Genomic DNA, 25,874 nt, shown 5'->3' with positions numbered 1-25,874 from the left:
TTATTTGCCAAATGAAAATTATTTCTACAACAATATATACTTGTTTACACATGTGTAGATATGTATGTATGTACTTTGTATATAAGTTTAGGGCGGAATTACAACATCTACGAATACAACAATTTTGTGAAAATGAATGATAGAATATACATATTTGCATAAGGAAACATGGGTTTTGTTGTTGTTTTTTCTTTGTTCTTTTTTTGTTTTTTTTTTTTTTGTTGTTTAACATTTGGTTGGTATCCCACACACACGAAAAGGAACCAAAGCAGTGGCAATTGTGTCAAGTTGCTTTATTTCATAAGCAAAATTATTCCATTTCTTTTTAATAAATTACTTTGCCAAATTGTGAGTTTAAAATCGAATAATTTTGCTTCTGAACATTTAAAGCAACCTGACGACAGTAATTATCAATAGTAAATTTTTAACATTTAATTTTATTATGTAAATAATTTTTTTTCTTTCTCAAGCAGCTTTGCAGGCATAGCATTATTATTTAATTACATATATTTATTTGAAATATCATTAGTGTATATTTAGTATTGTGTAAAGTGTATTTCGTAAATGTGTAAAAATGAGCATGCAAACTGTAAAGGGTTAAATGATGCTAATAGCGCCATTTATTTACAGATATACATACGTATATTACAAATTTTAAAGAAACTCCAAAAGAAAAAAAAAAAATACTCCAACAACAACTAGCGAACTTAAGATCGTGAAAGCATAATATCCCTTTACTCATAAAAAAAAGCTTTATAATAGGGCTCTCGACTTTGTTTTACATTTTAGAGCAGCACCCAACATTCTTCTGCGCGGCGAATTGTGTTGAATTCGCTTTGCTATCACTTTGTATAGATTCGCTTTGGATAATATGTTACGATTCGGTCACAGATTTCTTTCAGGGAGAAAACTATAATCGTAAGCGTTCGTCGTCGTAAGAGGTCATCTTTCAGTTAGTTTTGATATACTCTTTCACTGCTTTCTGTTGTAAAATGAGGCTCTTGCCCAGGACAATGAACCTCGATCAACACCGAACGTCGAAGTTTTTTATAATGAAGCTAGTTATCTCCACCAAATTACCTTTGATATAAATGATGGTAATTCAAGCCAATTCGCCGTGCAGAAGAATGTCAAGCCAAAAGAAAATTAGCATTGATTTCGATTAATTGACATATCGTCGTATCAAGGCATTGCTTGGAAATTAAGAAGACGAAGCAATCAGCTGTTGGTATAGCACCACCAGTTACTGAATTCGCCTTGGCTAGAGTTGTTCAAAATCTCACACATTTGAGCAGTTGAGCAACGAACGAGTAGCGAGCTACTCGAAGTGCTCTATAACCGGTTATCTCGAACTCTAGCTTATAAAGCTTTTTAAAATAACTTTTTAATGCCTTCCAATTAGAAACCAATTGAATTTTTTATAAATAAGGGGGATGAAATAAACGAGTACTCTTTTTTATTTGTATGTATAAATAGTTATAAAAATAACTAGACACACTCACACACGCATACATACATTCATCTATAATTGCACGTTTTATCTAAATTCGCGTGCTTTGTTACACGTTTTCATCTACGTACGAGTGTTTTGTGGGTTATATGGTCAGCCTAGAACTGCCTCTAGAATAAGTGTGTTTTTTATATAATTAGATCTGTAATAATTATATACCTAAGAACTAAAATCTCTGATCTGTGCCTATGACAAATTTCAAACCTTTGTTATATACCAAAATTTAACCTTTATATGTATTTATAAATATCATACATTTTTTACAATTTTTATTGTAAAAATTTCAAATTCCAAACTGAAGCTTAAAATTTGAAACCTAGAGCATCCTTCAGTTTGAAGTTTTGTGTTAGAAATTGTCTTTGCTTCAGAGTTTTTGCCTTGCAATTAAGTTTCTCAAAAATCGATTGCTATATTCCCGAGATTACGGAAATTGGTTTGTTGTCCAGTTCTGCCCCATATACCCAGTTCCAAGTCTCTAGATCAAAGATAAGTTATTCAAAAATCGATTTTGAAGATTTCCAGTTATTATAGTAAAGTAAGCTAGGATCATGGTATGTATAGGTTGTCGGTCGCCATATTAACTACCTGTCGGTTAAACAGATTATGATATTTCGTTGTAACATCTCAACAAAGAAAAAATCGTTTACATTTTTATTGGTTTCAAAAATTATTGCAATTTTTTTGAGCGCTTGAAATATTTAGAAATTTTTCGGAAAAAATAGTTTTTATAATACAAATTATCAGTTGCTTATTTCATGTGGGATACTAGTCAGTAAAAGTAAAACAAACAAAAAATATTAAAATAAAAATACTTAGTATTCAAGGTTTTTATAATTTTTCTATAGTTGAAAAATTGTATTTTAGAACAGTAAATAGACAATTTTTCAGACAACCTGCCATAGCTGCGCAGATAGATCCATTTCGAAGGGTGCTAAGCCCTCATCATCAGTACGCTTTAGGCACGCTGCGCTAACCATTTAGCTATACAAATTAATTACTGTAATTATTAATAAAATTATTGTCTGGCCTTGAGCTCGAATCGAACCTTGAATCCTTTGTCAATAGGCTGACTTTTGTTGGCGGTTTATTTTTAAGGAGTGGTTTGCTTTGCTCTATTAATATAAATACAAAGAAATAACCAACGATTTCTATTTGTATTTATAGCATTTAATGTTTCATACATTTTCTTTATAAAGCAATATTTTATTTTTAAGTTATTTAGTAATTTGACTTATACCTATAGTTTCGAAATTGTTTTCGAGAGTACTTCAGGACTATTTTATACTGTTTCGGGAATGTTTTCAAAGTCATTTGGATGCTGTTCGAGAATCATGTCGGAATAACTGTCACTGAATATTTTTCAACTACGACCAGGCCATTTAGCGATCACTTCGTAGAAAGGATTTCAGGGGAGTATTACACCCCACCTTCTTAAGAAGTCTAACATATCCTTTTTCTATGGATCAATCTTCAGAGTATTTCACGACTGTGTACTCTATAATGTTAGGATGTTTTTGGGATTGTTTCAAAATTAATTTCTAAACTCTTTCGGAACTGTTTACAGCATCATACCTTTGTGTATCAAGTACACTTGATGGAATATTTCTCACAATATTTACGTGTACGAGTTAGCTCACTGAATAAGAGCGCTCGAATTAAAAGTTGAGCACCTCCACAGTTGCACAATTAAATTTATTAATATTCTTATGCAACTTTGGCCGTTTTTAAGAAATTTATTACTATAGACTAGGAAAGAAATAGTTTTAATTTAAAAAAAAATTACTTGTCCTGACTTAGAGAAGAATTTCTTTGTCGAAATATCATACACTATTTTTTCTTATTTTTATTTTCCTAGTTATTAAGAAATTTTTTAACGTAATGAACGAGCTCATCGAGTTAAGGTTATATAAAAAAATAGGTTATAACACTATGTTTATTTGTCAAAGGCACAGATAGACCCATGGCGGAACCATACAAGGTGGCAGAACGGCAACATGCACACAAAGATAAAAAAAAATCCGCGTAATTTGTTTAAGTAATTCGATGAACCAATGTCAAAAACGTATTTCACCGGAAGTTGAAGTGTCGAATCATATTAAAAAAGAACCTATCAGCTGATTTGCCACATTCACCTGTATGCTACGTCATGAGTAAACGTCTCAACTGAATCTATCCAACAATATTATTTGCTTACCCGCTATCGAGCACGTTTGTAAATTTAGCAAAATTTTAATTATGAATAAATAACAATAACGTTTTATGTAAGTTAAATGCACAGCTAATAAAAATGTGTCGCACTAGTTGCTGATTGTTATAGAGTTGACATACAACAACTGGAACTAACTAGTTGATTAGAATTAACTGTCGATAATCTAAATAAGTAAGGTTTGAAGGAAATTTTCGATAACAAAAACTTTAACTAATATGGCATTCACATTGCGCCATAAACTCGAGCTTATGGGCCATTTTGGAGTTTAAAACACGAAAATACCCCATACATGCCATATAAGGAATTGAGTATTTAATGGATACATTCAAAAAATATAATGAGCAACAACTTAGTGTAACCAGCAATAATAAAGTTTTATTGGAGAAGGTTTTCAAGGGAGAAATTCTAAGAAAAGGTTGGGATTATCTCACCTCTAGTATAGTAATATATTACCAACTAATTTCCTTTGAATTAAGCCACTTGCAACTATAACTTTCAATAACTTCCACTGTATAATTTATTTATGTTGGATACACTAAAATTGCTGTTAGGAATCGATAAATACATTGTTTCTGAATGAACTGCTAATTTTTGCATTGGCAATGGTTGGAATGTTTCGCTAATGTTTGCCAAGTTTATAAAAAAATATATAGCGTTATTTTCCCTTTCTGTTTAATGAATAAAAAGTGATACTTTATTAGTTTTTCTCTGTGATTCATCACCGCCTGTCGATGCCGAACTTTTATTGGAATAAGTGCTCCGTTCATTAGTTCTAAGTGGTGCTGTATGTCAACACTTTTAATCTATTTTTCTATTCTTTTAATATATTTGTTGTACATCAAAGTTAGATCGGAACTAAAAGTACGTTACTTATTTAATCGGTTTACATGTCCGGAAATAGTTAGATGGTATTAGTTTTATTATAAACATAATATAACTATAATTATAATGATAAGAGCCTTCGAGCAGTGAGCACAAGATAGTTTCAAGTATTCGTGATAATTTGAATTCGCTTGGCGCGCGAACAATTTAATTATTAAGTTTTCTTTTTTTTTCAGAAAATGGAATAATCTGATTAATTTTTGACATTCAACCGACTGGATATATTAAATATCGAACATCGAATATTATCAGGTATGTTTGAAAAAATCATAAATTATAATATATTTAATTTCCGTGCCTTTATTAACTAAATTGATTACTGAAATTTGCAATTACCACTAGTTGAAAGTGTCTTCCAACAATTAGCTCTTTGACGGATCAGGCGCCTGGGGATATACATATGTACACTCCTAAGCATAAAATAAGGGGTTGACAGCCAACGCGGAGAATGTTTATATGGTCTTGTTTACTAAGAGGTTCATGAGCCCGAATCGGACCAGGCCTAAGCTAGAAGGGGTAACCCTGCGGACAAAATCTTGCACAAAATATTTAGAAATCATTTTAGACAGTAAGTTGTCATGGAAACTTAGCGTAGAGGAAAGAGTGAAAAGGACCTCTTCAGCACTTATGCATGTAAAAGAATGTTGGGTGTAATTGGTGTCTATCGCCCTCACTCTATCATTGAGTATTTACAGCAATTTTAAAGCCTACCCTATGCTATGGAGTCCTTGTGTGTTTAAGAGCCCCATAAAAAAGCAACCTAGCTACTCAAAAAATTGTGTAGGGGTATGCAGGCTATCATTGCTTAGCTTTACGGGGGCCATAAAAACAACCCCAAGGGCTGTACGGTAGCTATTCTGCACATTCCATCTATAGACTTGGTGGGGGAGAACATAACGTTAAAAACTGCAACGACGCTAAGTGCCTCGGGCAGCTTGAGCGCAGACCGTACGACCATAGTAATAGGACGCCATCAATTACAGGACGAACAGACTATCTGATTCCGTATTTGCGCTTCGAAGGAGTTTGTAGAGCCGCAAAATGTGTGGATGTTTGGCGCAAGTGTGCCCAAATGGCGCACGAAGCGATACACGTATACACCGATGGTTCCAAAGTAGTAGAAGGTGTAGGGTCTGCGGTATAATGTGCTGATCCGGAAATAAACAAATCCTATAAGATGTCTGATCACTATAGCGTTTTCCAGGCGGCAGTAGCGGCCGTAACCAAACTCGAAACAATAGCTTAAACGGCAGCCGCGTCAACTGTTATATTGACAGCTAAGCATCAATTAAGCTAAACTCGACTAGCACAACATATAAACCTGGACAGAATCAAGATAGGGAGAAGTATGCATCTTTATGGGGCCCAAGGCATATGGGAATAGATAGGAATGGAAAATCGGATGAACTAGCTCGAATCGTATCTGTAGACGTACCAAATAGGTTGAGCAAGATGAAGTGAAGGCGAGAGTGTCACGTGATCGGCCAACTGGGAAAGGCGTCCACTTAAACGTGGGGCTGTAAAACGTCGAAAACAGGTATAACAAACGTAGACTAACAAAGTTACTTTTATTACTGAAAGGAGAGGACTGTAGACTAATGGCGGGTATTCTGACTGGACACAGCCTTCTATCGTCAGATGGCTTTAAATTATCCCTAGACAGTGATAGTAGATGTGGGAAGTGTGTGTTGGAGAAGGAAACGATTGAGCACGTGTTGTGCGCTTTCCAGGCTAAGACTCCAGCTATTAGGAATGAAACAATTGGCCGTGAGAGTTACACAATTTATTTCTTTATATAATTTACTCCATTTATTTATTTAGTCTACAGCTTGGTAAATCTTTAAGACTATAAACGTAAGATCAAAGATATTCATGAATATTTTTTTACATATTGTGAAGTTTAATTCAGTTTAGAGTAACGTTGTTGTTGAAGTCGGAAAGGACGAAAATGCAAGCCATAGTGTGAAGTCGTGGTTGTAGGAAATATAATTTATGTATTAATGAGTATTGCTGTTGGCATGGCCGTGATTTCTAGACACAATCGATCATACTTGAGTGATGAACGAGCAGCAGAAGTCCATTGAGGATTGGTGGACTTGTATTCCACCAATCCCCATTTTTTTTATTCCTTAACAAATTGCTTTCATACCTTATCATCAGTACAACTAGCTTATAGTGGCTTTAAAATTTTTTGTGTTTTGTATTGTATATGATGTTGTCAGAATGAACTCCATTTAGAGCAGCAGAATACATCTTTAATACTGCAAGTAAGGCTTTGATGCCTGGGAGGTTGCAACGAACGTGGTTCAAAGCCCCCCGCCCGAATTACTGTTTTTAATTACTTAGGATAAAAAGTATATGCTTTTTAATTAGGAAAAGCGAATCAGAGGCATCAAAATTATTGTAATGAAATCTTGACACAGACAACAGAGAGATTAATGAAGTTCAAAATTAGATCTGTAAGTACATAAGGAAACTAGTTGAAAATATCTCGAGAGCCTAAACGTAACATTACACCAAATCTCACTGAGCAAAAAGCTGTTTATTATTATCATCCCTCTTGTAAGTTTTACCACAAATAAGATACCAAGCATCTCTCTGCGACTCTGTAATATGGGAGCTGATTATGTTTTGAGAGGGCTGCAGTAAGAAGGAAGATTTCTTTCTGAATCTCATGGGAAGCCTCTTAAGGCAAAAAGGAAAAGTTGTGTTTGCACCGATTCTAGTTTATCGCGATGAACTTGAATCGACGCTTTTCATACAACTGATGCATATTCCACGAGTGGTCTAACTAACAAGGTGTTAAAGCGTGTTGGTAAGGTACAGATCTTTGAACTCCTTAGGCCAACGTTTAACAAAGGTCAGAGCCCGTTTCCTTTCTACAATGAGGTTCAAAATTAAGCTTAGCATCCATTGTAACACCTACATAAATCTTTGAAGCTCGTTGTTTACTCAGTTCTGGCAGTAGGAAGTGATGTGTCTTTTAACTGGAACTGGTTTTCTAGTGAAGCAAATTCACTTGATTTTTTCAGGTTAAACTCCATGCTGTTAGCATTACACCGGTTAAAAAAGTTATTGAGATCAGATTGAAGACACAGTCACTACAGAAGAAAGATAGGCATAAAGAGCTCGATGATAGCAGGACGGGTACGATAAGTGACTTGATAAATCATGATTTCGTTTGCCGAGGAAGGACTTTACTTTTCAATTGCCTTCTTAATCCAAAGTAGCATAGTATTGGAAAGAGTGCTGTTTGTGTTAATGCTGGTTCCCCTATAAACAAAGTCTTTTACTATTTGGAAATTACGACCGCTAACAGTGGACTCTTACTCTTTTATAAAAGGGTATAATGGATGATTCCTTCCATTTTGCAGGGAACACTTTCTGCTTTAGAGATGCATTATAACTAAGGAAAAAAAAATAGTTGTAATTTTGAATAAAATTGTTTGTCCACATTCAGGGAAGGAATTCTATGACGAATTATCAGCTGTTTTCGTCGTTTTTAAGTTTTTTTTCGTATAGGCTTTCTTATGTTAAATTATTATTTTAATTAATTATAATAAAAGAAATCCCGTAGTTCACAGACAGACTCCACAAGCAAGTAGTAGATATTCCTCTCAATATATTCTTGTGTCGACTCACTGCTCTTAGGTTTTCGTTAAGCCACCAGCTTTGACTAGAATATTAATAATTTTACTAGCTTTGGTTAGTTAACTAGCCACGTTACCTTAAAAAACATGGTTTGAGTACTTTATTTGTTAAATCTATTTCCCATTTTAAAATATAAATATCTAATTCATCTAATCAGTTATTTATTTAGACTGGCCTATAAAACAATGAAAAAAGTTATAAGCAGGGCAATCCAAAGTATGCAAAAACACATTTTTTATTAAACACCCAAACAAAACTAATCAAATATTTATACGTGTGTGTTTCGTGGAGCATATTTTTGTATAAAAACATAATATTGTTGCATTATTATTATTATTATTATTATTATTATTATTATTAGCTATTCACATATGTAGATAGATTAAAAGCAGAAGGCAAAAAAAAATTGTTTATATATTTTAAATTTTTTCGCTAGTATTATAAATTAATAAATGTAACTGTTTTTTAGCATATTTTGTGTTGCCCTAGTTATAGGTCATTCTACTTAAATTTTTTTAAATTTGAATTTAATATATTATGTACACGTACGCTGGAAATCTTACTTGGAATTCTTGAAACTAGTTTGAGCGGCCGGAGTACACGAAACGAGCGCAACATGCGCAAATCGACATCTATATTGGCCTCGGCAAAGATCGTCATAGCGCTAATGCCCACCATATCAGACGAGGGCCCACCGAACAGGCATACGTACGCACACGTACACACCCACATACAAAATAGTGGCCATGCATGTTTTGATAAATATTTGTTTTTTTTTTTTTGTTTTCATTTATATTTAAATTTGAATAGTATATATAAAGCGTGCAAAAGTTGTTGTTGTTTAGTACGTAGATTTGATATCAATCATCAATAAGATTACGTGTGTGCATTTGACAAGTTAGATAATGTTTTAATTTTTGGCATGTCAGGTTGTTTCGTTTTTGCAAATTTAAATAAAAATTAAATTAGCAAATAAAATTTAAAAGAAATATATTTGATATATGCATAAATAAATATATCATTGTACAAATAGCGTTAAAGAAATTGCTATGTACATATATAGAGATAGAAGTATAAAAGTGAGTATATTTCGTGATTATTTACGTTATTGTTTTTATGATAATTTAAATTAGAGAATGTATGAAACATGTAAAACATGTCAAAATAGTTAATTTTATGTGTTCAATACACTACTCAATTTTTTTGATATATCATCGATATGTCAAAAAAAAAAGTTCGCGGCAACAACCTAATCCTCCCAGCACTAGAGCCAATTTATGTTTGCCATTAATACCGATATCCAATGGAATTATTCAAGCCTAACTTAAAAAGTTCTTGGAGGATATCCTGTTGCTTGTTGGTTTTGATTTACACAATTTACCCCAAATAACACTATATTGCAAAGTCTTAGAACTTGGTCAGAGTCACATACAATACATTGCAAAAGCCGGTAGGAGCTCTTATTTTATACCAAATGACTTCAGAATAATTAGTCTGTCATTGTTTCTACAAAAGCGTAGGAGTTTCTGATTGATATGTACATATGAGAGGGAAGCTTTGTTAGGAGCTCCATGTTAGCTACAGGTTCAAGCTGCTTGGAAGTTGACACGATTCAGAATGCGTTGGGCTTGAATAACCAAGTGTCAACGAAGCGGTGAATTCAACTGTGGTGGGATCGAGGATGGACAGGAGTGCCTCACCATCCTTGCCATTGCATCGAACTGTTTTAATATTAGAATAATTTATGTAGGACCCGGCACACAGCAGTATCACGGTTTATGAATGGATAATGCCGATATTTATTATTGGGGGTTAGCTTACAGAACTTTTCTTCGTATACAGAACTAATGGACAGTTCAAAGCGAGGAAATCGAAGGTAGAAACTACTGAGCAGAATGTGCTGAATGCAACACACACAGTTGCTGATAATAAATTCTGAGCTACCGATGAAGTGCCAAAAATAGCACACAAGTTAAGATTCTCGATAGATAACACTTGTCAGTATAGCTCGTGAAGTCATAACCGGAGGTCACAGTAAACTCGAAGTAAAAGCAAATTTAGAAATGCTTTTGACATTGAAAACTGAATTGAAATAATGTGAGCGCTCCGAAACTTTGGCACCTTATTGTTATTTAGTGTATTGAACACAACAGCCCGTTATTTGATAACATGAATTATGAAGTTTCTTTTGAGATATTGCAAGCAATGCAGAGTTGAGCAAAATGCATTATGTTTCAAGTTTAAGCAAATATTATTAGTATATTGTAGAAACGCATTTGAAATACTTAGAGTTGAACTTGTGACGCGTTATTTCATTTTCATTATAACCGATTTTATCAAGCGAGAGTTCCGAGAGTGGAAAAATTTAGCACTTGACTTCTCGCGAGGCTCCCTTATTTCGGAAAGCTCCCGATCTTTTTGACATTCGATTTAGTCGCTGAATTGGCAGTACATACTATATGTAGAGCTTACGATTTTTGTTTGAATTTCGCTTGTGTTCATGTAGAAATCGTAAATTCTGTAAAATATTGCAACTAAGGCCCTCCCCAAACGAGTCGTCTCGTCATCATATCTTACTCACATTTTTCATAAAGTGACGATGACGATACGAGTTGTCAAAATATAGAGTGATGAAAAATTTATTTAAATTTACTTTATAAAAGAGAAGCGAATCAACTGTACCTTAAAGGGGCATTTGTCCCACATTAGAATGGAAATGATGGGTTGAGTCATGTGAAGACAGTTCACGTCCAGGACATACCGCTCTTTAATGCGGAGGTCTATGCCATAATATTAACATCATAAGGGAACGTACCGTGGAAGTGCAAACTGCCGGGTTTGTCAAGCACGAGGACTACTTCAGTATTCTAACCTAACGAAGCCGTTTCACCTATAAATTGAGGGAAGACCGGGGCAGATTCCTGCAGAAGTAGTAGCGGCGACCTTGAACATGACGAACCCGTTACCACAGGCACTCATGCCGGAATATACTTTCCGCCACCTGAATGTGAAGAAGGGAGAATAGCATTATCTCGGCTTAAGGATAACCGGTTGGAGGTTAACGACAGATAACCCGCCGAGCTTTTAAAACAATTAAGCAAAGAGCTGTTAATACCCATTAATCAACTCCTATGCATTGGATTAGAACTTAAGTGTGCTCGACACTTCACAAGCCGCGTAGCCTACCAAGGTATCCGCCTACATAATACCTAGTAAAGGGTTCAAGCCTATTGTGCGAAAGACTGCGCCATAAAGTCAGTGGATAGGCTGGACCATATCAGTGCGGCTTCAGATAAATGTGGTAAATCTACTATCCACCACGATCGCCAAATCCTGGAGAAGAGAAATTTGCCGTTACCGATGAGCAACACTAGCAACTCCGTTTGGATGAGGACGAACCTATATGAGGACGAAGCATTTGATACCGACGGCCGACTTGATAGTATTTGCGATCGGAACGTAATGTGAGGTTGGGCTTATCAGTTGTTACACAAACACGTGCACGTTTAGAGTACGGCAACGCGAAGGCAAGCAAAGCAAGAGCTGCTTGAAAACGTTTAGTTTTATGTGAAATCATACCTCGTACAGCTGGTAGAAACTCCTAGATGGAGGAAGGAAGTAATAAGTATCACGAGCTGGACTGATGTTCTACCGTTTCTGCAAATATTCCAAATATCTAATTTTGTTTTTATAGAAGAGTCCAGATAGATTCAACTGTTCGCATCGCACCACAGCAACTTTTCCACCTTTTACCAAGTAGTTGGCAATCACGGACTCCAAACGGCCAACGGCCTCGACCATATAACAAGGGATCTAGTTGTCAAACCAGTCATGTTTAAGAGCTTCACGAAAAGAATAAATAAAAACGACACTGATAATGGCACAACGCCGAAACCGGTTTGTCTCTAAACCAAATTTGACAAGGGATGACGGAAAATCATTGCAATATTCATCATTTATCCACCCTGTCGGAAAATCAACAAAAAAAAAAAAATATTTCTTTATTTATCTTTTAAAAAATATAAACAATTAAGAAATGGGCTCTCGTTCATGAGAAAAATTACGATCATGCTGTACGATAGTCCTATAGAAGCAACGATATTTGTACGAGTACGAGAAGCATACAAGTCGTATGACGTTCTCCATTTAAAAAACATGTCTGTCTTTCCGACGCTTCTTACGAGTACGATACGCCGACGAGCCGATTCGTCTGCTGAAGGCCTAAATTGAGTGTCAAAAAGCGTGAGCCTTACGATTATTTCGAGATTCGGGAATCTCGCGAGAAGCCGATACACGCGAAATCGTGAGCTCTGATTTTTATTTCTCTAAAACCAGTGATTGCTGATTTCGAATGCTAGGAACGTGTTTTTTATTTGTAAATTTTAGTTTACTAAAAAGTTGAGATAGAGAAATCTAAGTTCATTCCGTTATTTATTGCACTATGCCCAACTATGGCGCAATGCTAGCTTTTTATTGAAATAAAAAATATGTTTTTTGTTTACCTTTCTGTTAGTAATATAATGAAAATAAGTGTTTAAGGAATGTGTGTTTATGTATATGAGGTATATATTTTTCGTTTAAATATGAAAGATTTTTACTGTTCTGCTTGGAAAATCAAAGTATTTGATTTCATTTGAGATAGCTCCAAAAAAATGCATAGCTGGGTAAAAAGGTAATGAAAAATTAGTTCCAGTAATTTTTTCACTAAATTTGAAAATTGTAGAAAACAATATCAACATAGATAAACTAGGAACTAATTTTCCACTACCAAAACTATTATCGCAAATTCTTTTAGTGACATTGAAATATTCAATACACTAAAAAATATTTGTTCTATGCCACAAAAAAATGAAAAAAGTCTATTTACCCCGTTACTACGACGACAAAATCCATGATGTTCCAAATATTCCTGAGATAGGAGTGTTTATGCAGAACAAGCCCTAAGGCAAGGATCTTGAGCGATGCTTCTACACAGAAAATGCATAAAAAATAGGTCTCCGTTTTTTCCTAAATGCATTAAAGAATTACAACAAATTGAAACAAAGACAAAAAAATATGAATATATAAATTAATTTCACGCTCTGATGATAGATATTTAATAAATATAATATACGTACATTAGAGCCGGTCAAATTGTTTTCCCATCAGGAGTATAGCAAAAACGTAATCTACAGATGATCTTAAGAAACATTGCTGAAGACTCCATAGCTCTGAGTCGAATTTTTGCTTATTACTTGAAAATATAGGTTTTATTTTGAAATTTTTTTTCTAATAAAACGAATTCGAAAAAAGAAAAACTGTCTGAATAAAAGTTGTTGGAAATGTTCAGAACTTATTTTAGCTGTAAAAAAAAAATAGTTCTCCATAAAAAATTTGTTAGAAATGATAATATAATAGTTAAAAGTTCATTTTCGGCTAACTTCTCATAATTTAAGTCTGATATCTCTACTAAAATTCTAAAACACTATAGATATTAATACAGGTTCTGAAATGTACTTAAAATACCTTTAAAGCAAGCCCAATATGATATTTTTCCTATAATTCTATCAGAAGCTATGAAGATTTTTTGGCCAAACCCTACATTCAAATGCAAAATATCTACTTTGCAGAAGTGGGGACCTCGAAATCGGACCTAGAGCTATGGTGTCTTCCGCAATGTTTCTTAGAATCATCTGTAGATTACGTTTTTGCTATACTCCTGATGGGAAAAAATCCGTCCATACAATTTGACCCGCTCTAACGTACATATATCAATATCATACGTACAGTTGATACAAAACTACTTTATATTTAATAACTTCCTTCATTTACTTTAAAAAAAATATTGACTTACCAATGACAGAGCCAGTACTGTTTTATCACCCTCAGGTAAATGTTCTTCTAAAGCCAACACAACACAGTTGGCAATGATTGTCGTTAACACAGCGTACTCGAAGGGCGGCCATTCTATTATGAATTTCATGATTCTTCTTATTCGATTATCCTCGGCAAGGATAAATAATGATGTTGGACCACCACCAGGTGGTGTGTCGTCTTTCTTTGGGCCACCCATTCTATCAGCTAAGCGATGGGCTCCCCTTCGACCCGAGTGCCCCCCGCTTGTGGAGCCCTGTTGATGCCCTGCTAGCGCCGCTTCCTGAGCCGCCGCCAACCTAAAATTGGAATAAAAAAAATAAGAAAATGGTTAAGAAATATTGAGCTTAAATTCGAGTAAATTTAATAAATACAGAAATCATAAATGTTTAATAAAGATAATAGAAAAATTAAGAGATTTTAAGTATATCGATTGCTATGAGGAATTTAAATTTATCTCGGTTGCTGTTTTCATATTTTATATTACTTGATTCAGTCTGCACTCAAAAAAAAAAAAAACTTATCTAAAAATTCCTAATTACGAAGAAAAACTGGAATTGATTTTGCGCTATAGGAACGCTTCCCTTTATCTAGGCAAGTAATTTTCTCAACAACTAAGATGTTTTTTTCCTTGGTTATAGTATAGGAATAAGTCTCTTAAAATTGGAGAAAATTTTGTAAAAAAAAAATTTTTTAAATTTCATTCTGTAACTGTCGAGTACTCTTATTCAATGAGCTAACTCGTACATGTCAATATTGTTAGAAAAGTTCAATCAACTATCTTGTTTAAAAAAAAAAAGTGAAGAAAAATGTATCCCTTAAAATTTGTGAAAAGTTGTATACAAAAATAAGAAATTTTTTTTTTGGAATTTTTTTTTCATTTTAGGCATATGCGCTTTTCTGAGTATATGACTTGCAGCAGAGGTCGTCAGATAGTGAAGTAATAAACACTTTATTATTCTCTTAGCAAGTAGAGCAACTAACAGCTGTAGCTCAAAATTAGCACACAGACACAAACAACACTAATGGCCATGTTATGAAAATTTTCTAGAAAATTCAAGTTAAATATTTAAATGGACATAAACTTTGCCAGTTTTAGAATATATAGCAATTAGGTCACCTTATTTGCAGTAATTAAGAGAAATGTTTTGCTAATATTTAAATATTTAGTTATATCAATAATGTTATCTGTAATATTGATAAAAAGATTGAAGGTATATTGATGCAATGCAACTCTGTTCTTCGTCCCACACCATTCGACTGACTTCTTTTACTGCCTTCCACTTATTTCGCTACATAACCTCAATTTAAGCTGTCAAACCAGGCATGCTTAACGAACGAAACGATATCATTTCGTTACGATAATCAACGTTAATAAACGAAACGAAGTCACTTCGTTTCGTTTATTAACGTTAAGATCGTCAAATTAACGTTATTTGGCGTTCTTAACGTTAATAAACGAAACGAAATGACTTCGTTTCGTTTATTAACGTTGATTATCGTAACGAAATGATATCGTTTCGTTCGTTAAGCATGCCTGTGCCAAACTATGTAGTAAACAATGGTAGCAACATCGGGAGAGGAGAGAGCAAACGCTCATCAGCAGAATGTTTGAATTGCTTAGTGCTAGCAATATCTTTTTTTAATTCTTGTTAGACTGAAGTAATAAAGTACTAATATTATTTTATATTTACGAATTATTTTTTGGGTGTAAATAAACGTGCTGCCTCCTTGCTCGTTAATCAACGACTAAACCACCGTCACAACGATTATTTTGCTCCTACCATCACAGCCACAGTTTCGGTTGGTGACCCCGCTTTTCAATGATATTACATACCAGACCTTTGGTTCAGAAGTTATAAAATTCAATCATTTGCCATTTGGTCCTTCAAGCGGAGTAGGGCCGCGCGGTGCCTCTACTTCCCTAGGCGAGTTCCGATAAGAACGCCTTCTTGGCCGGATCATCATCTAACATTTGCATAACATGGCCTAGTCAGACTATGTACATAGATATCTGCGTAAAGCTCTTATAGCTAAGCACTAAATCTTCTTCGGTACTCATTGTCGCAAACGGTAAAAGCGCGTGCATGCTTTAAGCACCTATTCTCCCGAACAACACCAGAGCGAACTCATCAAGTATTGTCACTATCCACGCTTATGTGCCTTATATTAGTGCAGGTGCGATAAGAGCATGATTTTTCATTGCCGAGAGAGCACTTCAGTTTTCAATTGCCTCCCAAGTCCTAAATAGCATTTATTGGCAAGAGCGATTTGTAGCTGGGTTTCAAGGCTGGTGTTGTTGTTTGCGTTAACGATGCTTACCAAGTAAACGAATTCTTTTACTATTTCAATATAATGGCTGCCAACATTAGCATGGATGACAGGACGCATATGCGTCGACTCTTTCATTGATGGCAGCAGGTACTTCGTTTTGTCCTCACTTAACATCAAACCTATTTTTCCGCTTGTTTTTCCAGTTTGGATTAAGAAGGACGCACGGCGCGGGTGTTCAGGCCAATTATATCAATGTCGTCAGCATATGCCAGTAATTGCAGGCTTTTACAGAACATAATGTTAAGTTCTGCAGCTTGTAATATTTCCTCCATCATCAGGTTAAAGAAATCGCACCATGTCATGACTTTTTTCGCGGTTTTTTCATTTCTCATCTTTGAATAATCAAAACACACAAAACGTAAGTTCCTAAATTCCTTTATTGTGATATTAAATTAATACGTACTGACGAATTAAAGACATATTTTAATTATTCTACATATTCCTATGTACAATTACTAATAATTGTGTTTTTATTTCTTTTCGCAAAACACAATTGGTTTCATTCCTGCCAGTTGTGTCGACAAAGATTAGGCGCACAGTTAAACTCGGTTCTAAGAAGGCTGGTTCCGCGACAGGCGACTAAATTTGCACGGTCCCCTTTCTTGTGGACCGGCTCGAAGAGGTCACTCTGGGGACACCAAATTCAGACGAAGCGGCAAAAACGCGGCTCCTTTTCATTCTGTCGAAGGCGGTTTTAAAGTCGGTGAAGAGGTGATGTGTGTCATGTTTTTTCGCTTTTTTTCAAATATTAGGCGCATAGTTAAATTCTGGTCGTGGCTAGATTTACCAGGCCTAAAGACGCACTTTTAATTTTTTATACCTTTATACTCTTGACAGACCTTACATCCGATTTTAAAAAGGCTGATTCCGCGACAGTTGACTCAATTTTCAGGGTTCCCCTTTCTTGTGGATTTGGCAACCCCTTCTGAAACCTCATTTAGTTTCGACTAGCTCGAAGAGATTCTCCCCAAATCCGACGGGGAAGCCAAATTCAGACGAAGTGGCAAAAAGTCAGCTCCTTTCCGCGCTGTCGAAGGCGGCTTTAAAGTCGACGAAGAGGTGATGTGTGTCATGTGTTTTTTGGTTTTTTTTTTTAAAAGAGTAAGCGAATAGTGAAATTCTGGTCGTTCTAGATTTACCAGGCCTACAGCCGCCAGTTTTTGTTTGTACTTTTATGCTATTCACAGGACCTTATATCCGTTTCTAAGAAGGCTGATTCCGCGACAGTTGACTAAATTTGCAGGGTTCCCTTTCTTGTGGACTTGGCAAAGAACGCTTAGATTCCAATCGTTCGCCTTACTAACTTCTTTGAATAGCTCCGCAGACAATTCATCAGCGGCCGCGGCATTGTTGATTTTTTATCAGGTTATTATAGCGTTTAATCTCTGACGATAATTTTACCATCACAGTTTCTCGAAAAGTTTTGGCATAGGATTATTTGGACGATAATTTGAAACATCATGATTATTTATACTCTTACTAGAAGACCCGGCAGACGTTGTCCTGCCCTAAATTTGGCCTATCTGCATACATTTTAATACATTTTTTCCGTCTGACTCTGCCCTCCTCCCTCTTCACTTTTTCCTAATCCTTTTGTTCACTCCTCCCTCCGTCTTTTTCGCTTCATCTGTCTCCATCTTCGTCTCATTCTATCTCTTTCTCAATCTCCTTCTCTCTTTTCTCTTCTCTCAATTTCTTCTCATTATTCTATATCCCTTATTGCCTGTCCCAGAGGGTGGTATGTATTTTATTCCAGTCCAAGTCTCAGTCCCACTCCGAGTCTCAGTCCCAGTCCCACTCCGAGTCTTGGTCACAGTCCTAGTCCTAATCCCAGTCCCAGTCCGTCTCTGGATAATATATTACTCTGTACTAAAGCACTCATCAACAGCTTTCATTTGATATCCATATTGTATAAGCCCCCTCAGAACCCCTGAAGGGGGTCAGTCAGAAGACTGATATGACTATATTCATTTTATTGTACTGTTAGTCATACTGATTCAAATTAGTGTTTTCGTATAACACAGTTGACTTTCTTGCTCAATAAGACAATTGAATACTGAACTGCTTCGTGGCTTATGAGCGGTTATTCATTTTATGAAGCATGACTATGTAAATGTGTTTTAGTGGATATAAGTGCTTGATATTCTTTGTTTGTGTACGCACTAATACTAATTTTTTGGTTAGTCCACTAATAACCTTAAAACATGAATAATTGCAGCTCACTGATCCGCACCACCTGAAAATATGAGTGCCACTGCGTATACGTAACATTTTATTATTACGTAAGACGAATAAAAAAAAATTGCAATAAAATAATATTGTGCCTATAAAAGTTTCCTATCTTATGTTTCAAGTTAGATCAAACTACTCACGGGGTGCAAAACAAATTAAAAATCGGTTCAGTAGTTTAGGAGTCCATCGCGGCCGAAAAGGTTGTGACACGTGTTTTTTATATATTAAGATGAATGGCTTAAACAAAAGTAGACGTTCATCTAAACAAAATACCTGACCTTAATGATAAGTTAAGTATATGCAACAGCGGCTTGGCAACAGAAGCCATATATTAGGCTAGGTTTGGCTGAAATGGCCGGTCTGTGAGGATCTCACATAGACTGAATGAGTTTTTTGTTTAACGACCACACTGAAAAACCCATTCAAAACCGACGACATCTGTTATAAAAACTTCATCCTCTCGGAAAATACCGGAAGCTTTCTGGTACCTAGGCCAATTACCGCTTCTAGATCTAATAGCTGAATTATTCCTAACAGCAAGGTACGAATTCAAAATGTGCTCAATTGTTTCGTCTTCTAACCCGCACTTCCTACATCTGCTGGCGCTGACAAGAGATTCGCTGGCTAAGTCATGTTATGCGAACTGAGGAGGTCCCGCCGAGAAAGTATTTCAATCGACACTCGTATTTGGAAACAGAGAAACGGTAGACCTCCACTGAGTTGAGAGATACAGACGGAGGTAGACTTAATCTGCACTGGTTCTCCCAATTGGCATCAGTTATCGCCAAACAGGGAAGGTTGTCATGACTTGACTAAAATTGCTTAGGCAGTTAAGCGCCTATAATGATGAAGACATTTACCAAATGTTATACTGCAATACAAATTGACATAAATAAGTTGTTTGGAAATATATTTTTCCTCTAATTAAAATTTCCATAATATTCAATTTCTTGGCACATGATTGTCTCATCGTAGTAAAAACATTTTCATTACTCTTTATTAAGCATTACTCTGGGTTTTTGTTCATGGAAAAAATGCACAGGTTGGTAATCACTTTAATATACATTTTGTTCATTTTTTTTTAATTTATTCTCACATTATCAACTATGTATGTACATATAGTTATTCACTTGGCAAGGTTTATTTTAGAAGTTGTATATATACATACACATATCTTTATGAGCACAGAGATATACCCAGCGTACATATTTAGTATACCATTATAGATACAACTGCAATTTGGCAACTACTTTTCTGGAAGGCGGTACCGCGCAGAACTTTTTTCTGAACAAATTCATAGTCTGGCAGGTATTGTTCCTTTCAATTTACATTTAAATGTTAATCTGGCCACAAAGTGACCATACATATAGAATCCTTAACAGATTAAGCTCTGGTGCCGAATTACATGTTGATTGTTGAAGCCAAAAGGCTTGCAATGGTTGGGAATCGCTGGTGTTCTCCCAATTCAGCAGTTCCCTACAAAGCAACTCTGTCATTGGAAAATCACCGGTGATCACTTGCATACTAGGAGAGAAGTAACTAATGATTGGCTGGAACGTAGATTCTTTTGATAACTTTCGTCAGAATCGCATCCAGCCATCATTGTGTCCTATAGTTAATCTCTATGTTTTTCTATTGTGATTAACTTCATATTGTAACTACAAATCCATATATTTACTTTGTTTGTATACCTATGTATTTATCGTTTTAAATACACTTTTATAACTTTATTCTATTTCGTTGGTTTTTATTACTTGTTGTATCAAATCTGTCGTGAGTTCGTACCGGCATTTTCTTCGTTCGACCCCCCTCCCGCCTCCTCATTGATCCTTATTTATTTGAAATTGCGCCATTTCTTCTTCCACAATTTTTTTACATGCACTCAAAAAAAGTTTCCAAATAACGTGGCAAATAGCTATTAAAAATAATGGTATCTGGCATTTCGTCATAGAAAGTAGAAACGGCGAATAGTTTTCTTAAAAATTAACATTATATCTTTCCTTGTATCATGGATCGATAACCAATTTCACTCAAACGATAAATATGATGCTGTCAACGTATTTGTCCAACGATTACGCATGATCACTAGATCAAATATGTCACTGATCCGATTCATTATTTCAGAGCTATTGTAATTTAAAAAAATAGATTTTGACCCCGAATTGTTTTAGAAGAAGAACAATTTTCCATCAAATTAATGAAAAGTTTATACAAAAATAAAAGATTCTTACTTATTAAATCGAAATCTTCCTTTAAATTTAAAGTCAATTTTTTAAGAAATGTTTTCCTTATTTTAGGTAAATATTTTTTCGAGTGTGTTTCCCAAAGACACAACAAATGTGGTGAGTGTTGATGCAACATGGTCCGAAGTTTTACACTCGGAATATTATTTTTTTTTTCGGATAGAAAAGCTTACGAAGTACCAATGGTAGAGAGTTGGAGTCTATTCTCGCCTGCCAATTCGAAAAAAGTTTATCTCAAACAAATCGTATATTAATTTTGTTCGCCTAAAGGTACACCGTAACGGCATAAACTAATCGAGATAGATATGGAATTCTATATATCAAAATGATCTGGGCGAAAAAAGAAATTCATTTAGCCATGTTCGTCTGTCCGTAAACACAATAACTTGAGTAAATTTTGAGGTATCTTAATGAAGTTTGGTATGCAAGTTCCTGGGCACTCATCTCAGATCGCTATTTAAATGAACGAAATCGGACTATAACCACGCTCACTTTTTCGATATCGAAAATTTCGCAAAACCGAAAAAGTGCGATAATTCATTACCAAAGATAGTTAAAGCGATGAAACGTGGATTGATCTTATGACGCAGAATAGAAAACTAGTAAAATTTTGGACAACGGTCATGGCACCGCCTACTTTAAAAGTTTTGCAAGCTGTAATTTGGCAGTCGTTGAAGATATTATAATGAAATTTGGCAGGAACGTTAGTCCTGTTACTATATGTGTGCTAAATAAAAATTAGCAAAATCGGATAACGAACACACCCACTTAAAAAAAAAATATTTAAGTCATATTTTAACAAAAAATTTAATACCTTTACAGTATATAAGTAAAGTATGTCAAAATTCAACCCCAGTAATGATATGGTGCAACAAAATGCAAAAATAAAGGAAAAATTAAAAATGGGCGTGGATCCGCCCTTTTTCATTTAATTTTTCTAGAATGCTTTTAATGCCATAAGTCGAACAAAAATTTACCAATCCATGTGAAATTTGGTAAGGCCATAGCTTCTATGACGATAACGGTTTTCTGTGAAAATGGGCGAAAGCGGTTGAAGCCACGCCCAGTTTTTATATACAGTCCACCGTTTGTCCTTCCGCTCGGCCGGTAACACGGTAACTTGAGCTAAAATCGATATATTTTTGCTAAATTTAGTTCACGTACTTATCTGAACTCACTTTATCTTGGTATTAAAAATGTGCGAAATCTGAGTATGACCACGCCCATTTTTTCGATATCGAAAATTTCTTAATTCTATACCGAATACGAAAAAACTTTGTAAAATGGGTGTGACACCTACCATATTAAGTAGAAGAAAATGAAAAAGTTCTGCAGGGCGAAATCAAAAGCCCTTGTAATCATGGCAGAAATACTCTTCGTGGTATTACATATATAAATAAAGTAGCGGTGCCAGACAGATGCAGTTCTGGGTCACCCTGGTCCACATTTTGGTCGATATCTCGAACCACATACACAACCCTTTTATAACCCGCATTAATACTTTTAATTTGATACCCATATCGTACACGCTCATTATAAAGTCACCCCTGGTCCACCTTTATGGCGATATCCCGAAAAGGCGTCCACCTATCGAACTAAGGCCCACCCCTTTTAATACCTTTCATTTGATACCCATGTCATAAAAACACATTCCAGGGTTACCCTAGGCTCATTTTCCTACATGGTGATTTGCTCTTATTTGACAAAGGATGAAGGAACATCTTTCCAAAAAAGTCACCCTTGGTCTACAATTTGGTCGATATTTCACAAATGTATGTGATATGGATTTAAAAACCACTTATAAACCATCTACGAAACCCTACGAAACCAACGCAGCTAAGCTCTCCGCTTAGTATGTAATGTTCGCTTATACCCAAACTTAGCCTTCCTTACTTGTTTTGTTATTTAAGCTGACGAGAGAGTGTTGTTGTATTACCGAGAAAGACACTCCCCGAAGGTTTTAGGGTGTGTTATTGATGTTGATGGTCCTTTGCTGGATATAGTTCCTCGCCTATCATAACTTATAGCGAGCACTCTGTCGCCAACCCTAGTAAACGGTCCGATTTATGACTTTCTTTTAAAAAATTGTTAGGTCGTTTGCATGTTTGGTGGGTAAACTCGTTTTTAAATCTTCATTGAAGAGAGTATAACTACGTACAGACCATATTTATGTACGAACTTATCTATATGAGAATAAACCGGATACGTCTACTGAAAAAAGGCTTGAAAGCATCAAGACGTCTGCCATGGTGCTTGACATTTGTATGTTCGTAAACACTTATGCATACAATCACACATGTATGCTTGTACAAATAAATTTCACAATTAACTATTTAGGTATTAGGAACTTTGCGAGATTTTATGTTTTAATTAAAATACTGACTTTATAAGCGATGAAACTTAGTAGGTGGAATGACTTTATCACACAGAATAGAAGATTAGTAAAATTTTGGACAATGGACGTGGCACCGTCCACTTTGAAAATAAGGTAACTTAAAAGTTTTGCAAGCTGTAATTTGGCAGCCGTTGAAAATATCATGATGAAATGTGGCAGAAATGTTACTCCTATTACTATATATATTCTAAATAAAAATTAGCAAAATAGGATGCAAACACGCCCACTTAAAAAAAAAATTGAAAAGTCAAATTTTAACAAAAAATTGAATATCTTTACAGTATATAAGTAAATTATGTCAGCATTAAACTCCAGTAATGATATGGTACAACAAAATACAAAAATAATAGAAAATATCAAAATGGGCGTGGCTCCGCCATTTTTCATTTAATTTGTCTAGAATACTTTTAATGCCGTAAGTCGAACAAAAATTTACCAATCCTTGTGAAATTTGGTGAAGGCATAGCTTCTATGACGATAACTGTTTTCTGTGAAAGTGGGCGAAATCGGCTGAAGATACGCCCAGTTTTTATACACAGTCGACTGTCTGTCCTTCCGCTCGGCCATTAACACGATAACTTGAGCAAAAATCGATATATCTTCACTAAATTTAGTTCACGTACTTATCTGAACTCGCTTTATCTTGGTATTAAAAATGGGCGAAATCCGACTATGACCAGGCCCACTTTGTCGATATCAAAAATTTCGAAAAATGAAATAAATGCCATAATTCTATACCAAAAAGGGATGAAATATGGTGATTGGATTGGTTTTTTGACGCGAAATATAACATTGGAAAAAACATTATAAAATGGGTGTGACCATATGAAGTAGTAGAAAATGAAAAAGTTCTGCAGGGCGAAATCAAAAGCCCTTGGAATCATGGAAGGAATACTGTTCGTGGTATTACATGTGTGTATAAATAAATTAGCGGTACCTGACAGATGATGTTCTGGGTAACCCTGGTCCACATTTTGGTCGATATCTCGCAAACTCTTTCACATATACAACTAAGGGCCGCTCCCTTTTAAAACCCTAAGTAATAGCTTTGATTTGATACCCATATCGTACAAACACATTCTAGAGTCACCCCTGGTCAACCTTTATGTCCATATATCGAAAAGGCGTCCACCTATAGAACTATGACCCACTCCCATTTAAAATACTCTTTAATACCTTCCATTTAATACCCATGTCATACAAACACATTCCAGGGCTACCCTAGGGTAATTTTCCAACATGGTGATTTTCCCTTATTAACACGCTTTTATTTTGCCTCCAAAGCTCTCAGCTGAGTATGTAATGTTCGGTTACACCCGAACTTAGCCTTCCTTACTTGTTGTATTTAAGTTCCTCTTCAGACTTCTTCTACATATCACGAAGGCATTAAGAGTCACACCACCTAGATAGGAGTGTCTCTGCCTTGCCCGAACGACGCTTTCGCTCACAAAAGCGACTGATTTGTATGTGTTGAATATATTTTTTTTTTTCGGACGTTGTGGCAGCGCACTCCCTCAAGTGGCCCGCCCGATGAAACCAGGCTAATCCTGTTATTTTTTGTTTTTTTTTTTTTTAATCCATACATAGTTCATATTCAATCCCGTGTTGTCTGAATTGCTTTGTATCTCAAATACCTAGTTTGTGCTTTTGTGAGTGCACAGAAGAGCTCTGAACCGTAGAGTGCTGCTATCGCACCCTGCCTGACTAGGTAATCGGCATGTTCATTACCTTCATGTCCCTATGCCCGGGAGCCCATCCCACCAAAACCTTGTTTTTAGCTCGCAGATCATTTAGGACTTCTTTGCATTCATACAGAAGCAAAGTACCAATTGTGTAAGACTGCAATGCACGCAAGACTGTCTGACTGTCCGTCATAATGAGGAAGCTCCTCGGAGATAAGCCCCATCGTAGACATTCTCTACTGCAAACATATACTGCAGTTTGTGATAAGCAGAGGCCTTAAATAATTATAATTCAGACTTATGTTCTAAATAAAAAAAAGGGGAATTTCACTAAATACAATTTTTGTTACGTCTTAAACTTGAAAGAAAAACACAACTAAAAAATCACAGAATTCAAGGATCATGACAAGACCTAACAGCTTTACGCAGAATGAATATAGCCAAAATTCTTCTTTAACTAAGCATTTGTATGCACATAGATCCCAAACATTTGGCTTTCCACAGGAAGGGTCGCTATTCTTGGGCTTCTTCGGTATCAGAGGCAAAAAAGGTCGTAACTGAATTTTAGAAAATATCAGGAAATTAACTTGACATACTTTACTGTTATCGATTGACATCAGTTTTGGGTAACGACTCACATGCTTTGCACCGAGACAGCCAACAGGCTACCGCAGCTGCTTCTATGTGCCGAGAGACTCGTGAAATTTCTCGACCAATTGTCGTAAAACATTCACATTTGCAAAAATTCTGCTAACATTTTTGCGAATGCGGATCCGAATGATAAAATTGATGCGAATTTCCGTGTTTGCCATTGAGTTGTACTTATATGTATAAGTAACAAAGGCTAAGACAAACAAGCAATTCATGTAAAAGCTTACAAGAG

The 25,874-nt window shown here is 35.4% G+C and overlaps 1 protein-coding gene across 22 annotated transcripts in view; it reads right to left on the bottom strand.

The window, feature by feature from the left end:
- Positions 1 to 25,874, bottom strand: part of cac (cacophony) — a 503,311-nt gene that overhangs the window by 259,654 nt on the left and 217,783 nt on the right. For 18 of the 22 annotated variants that reach the window (XM_067783980.1, XM_067784000.1, XM_067783983.1 and 15 more), the window contains exons 4-5: positions 14,086 to 14,404; positions 13,120 to 13,259 (exon numbers count right to left, since the gene is read on the bottom strand). In XM_067783980.1, coding sequence (XP_067640081.1) covers positions 13,120 to 13,259; positions 14,086 to 14,404 — 459 coding nt within the window. Of the gene's footprint in view, positions 1 to 8,815; positions 8,917 to 13,119; positions 13,260 to 14,085; positions 14,405 to 25,874 lie in introns of all 22 variants that reach the window. The other 4 variants (XM_067783991.1, XM_067783979.1, XM_067783982.1 and 1 more) reach the window with 1 other exon arrangement.

The sequence above is a fragment of the Eurosta solidaginis genome, chromosome 4, assembly GCF_040869045.1.
Source record: "Eurosta solidaginis isolate ZX-2024a chromosome 4, ASM4086904v1, whole genome shotgun sequence".
In the NCBI taxonomy this organism is placed as follows: domain Eukaryota; kingdom Metazoa; phylum Arthropoda; class Insecta; order Diptera; family Tephritidae; genus Eurosta; species Eurosta solidaginis.
Note: the sequence above shows the minus strand (reverse complement) of the source record. Positions and strands in the feature narration are given on the sequence as shown.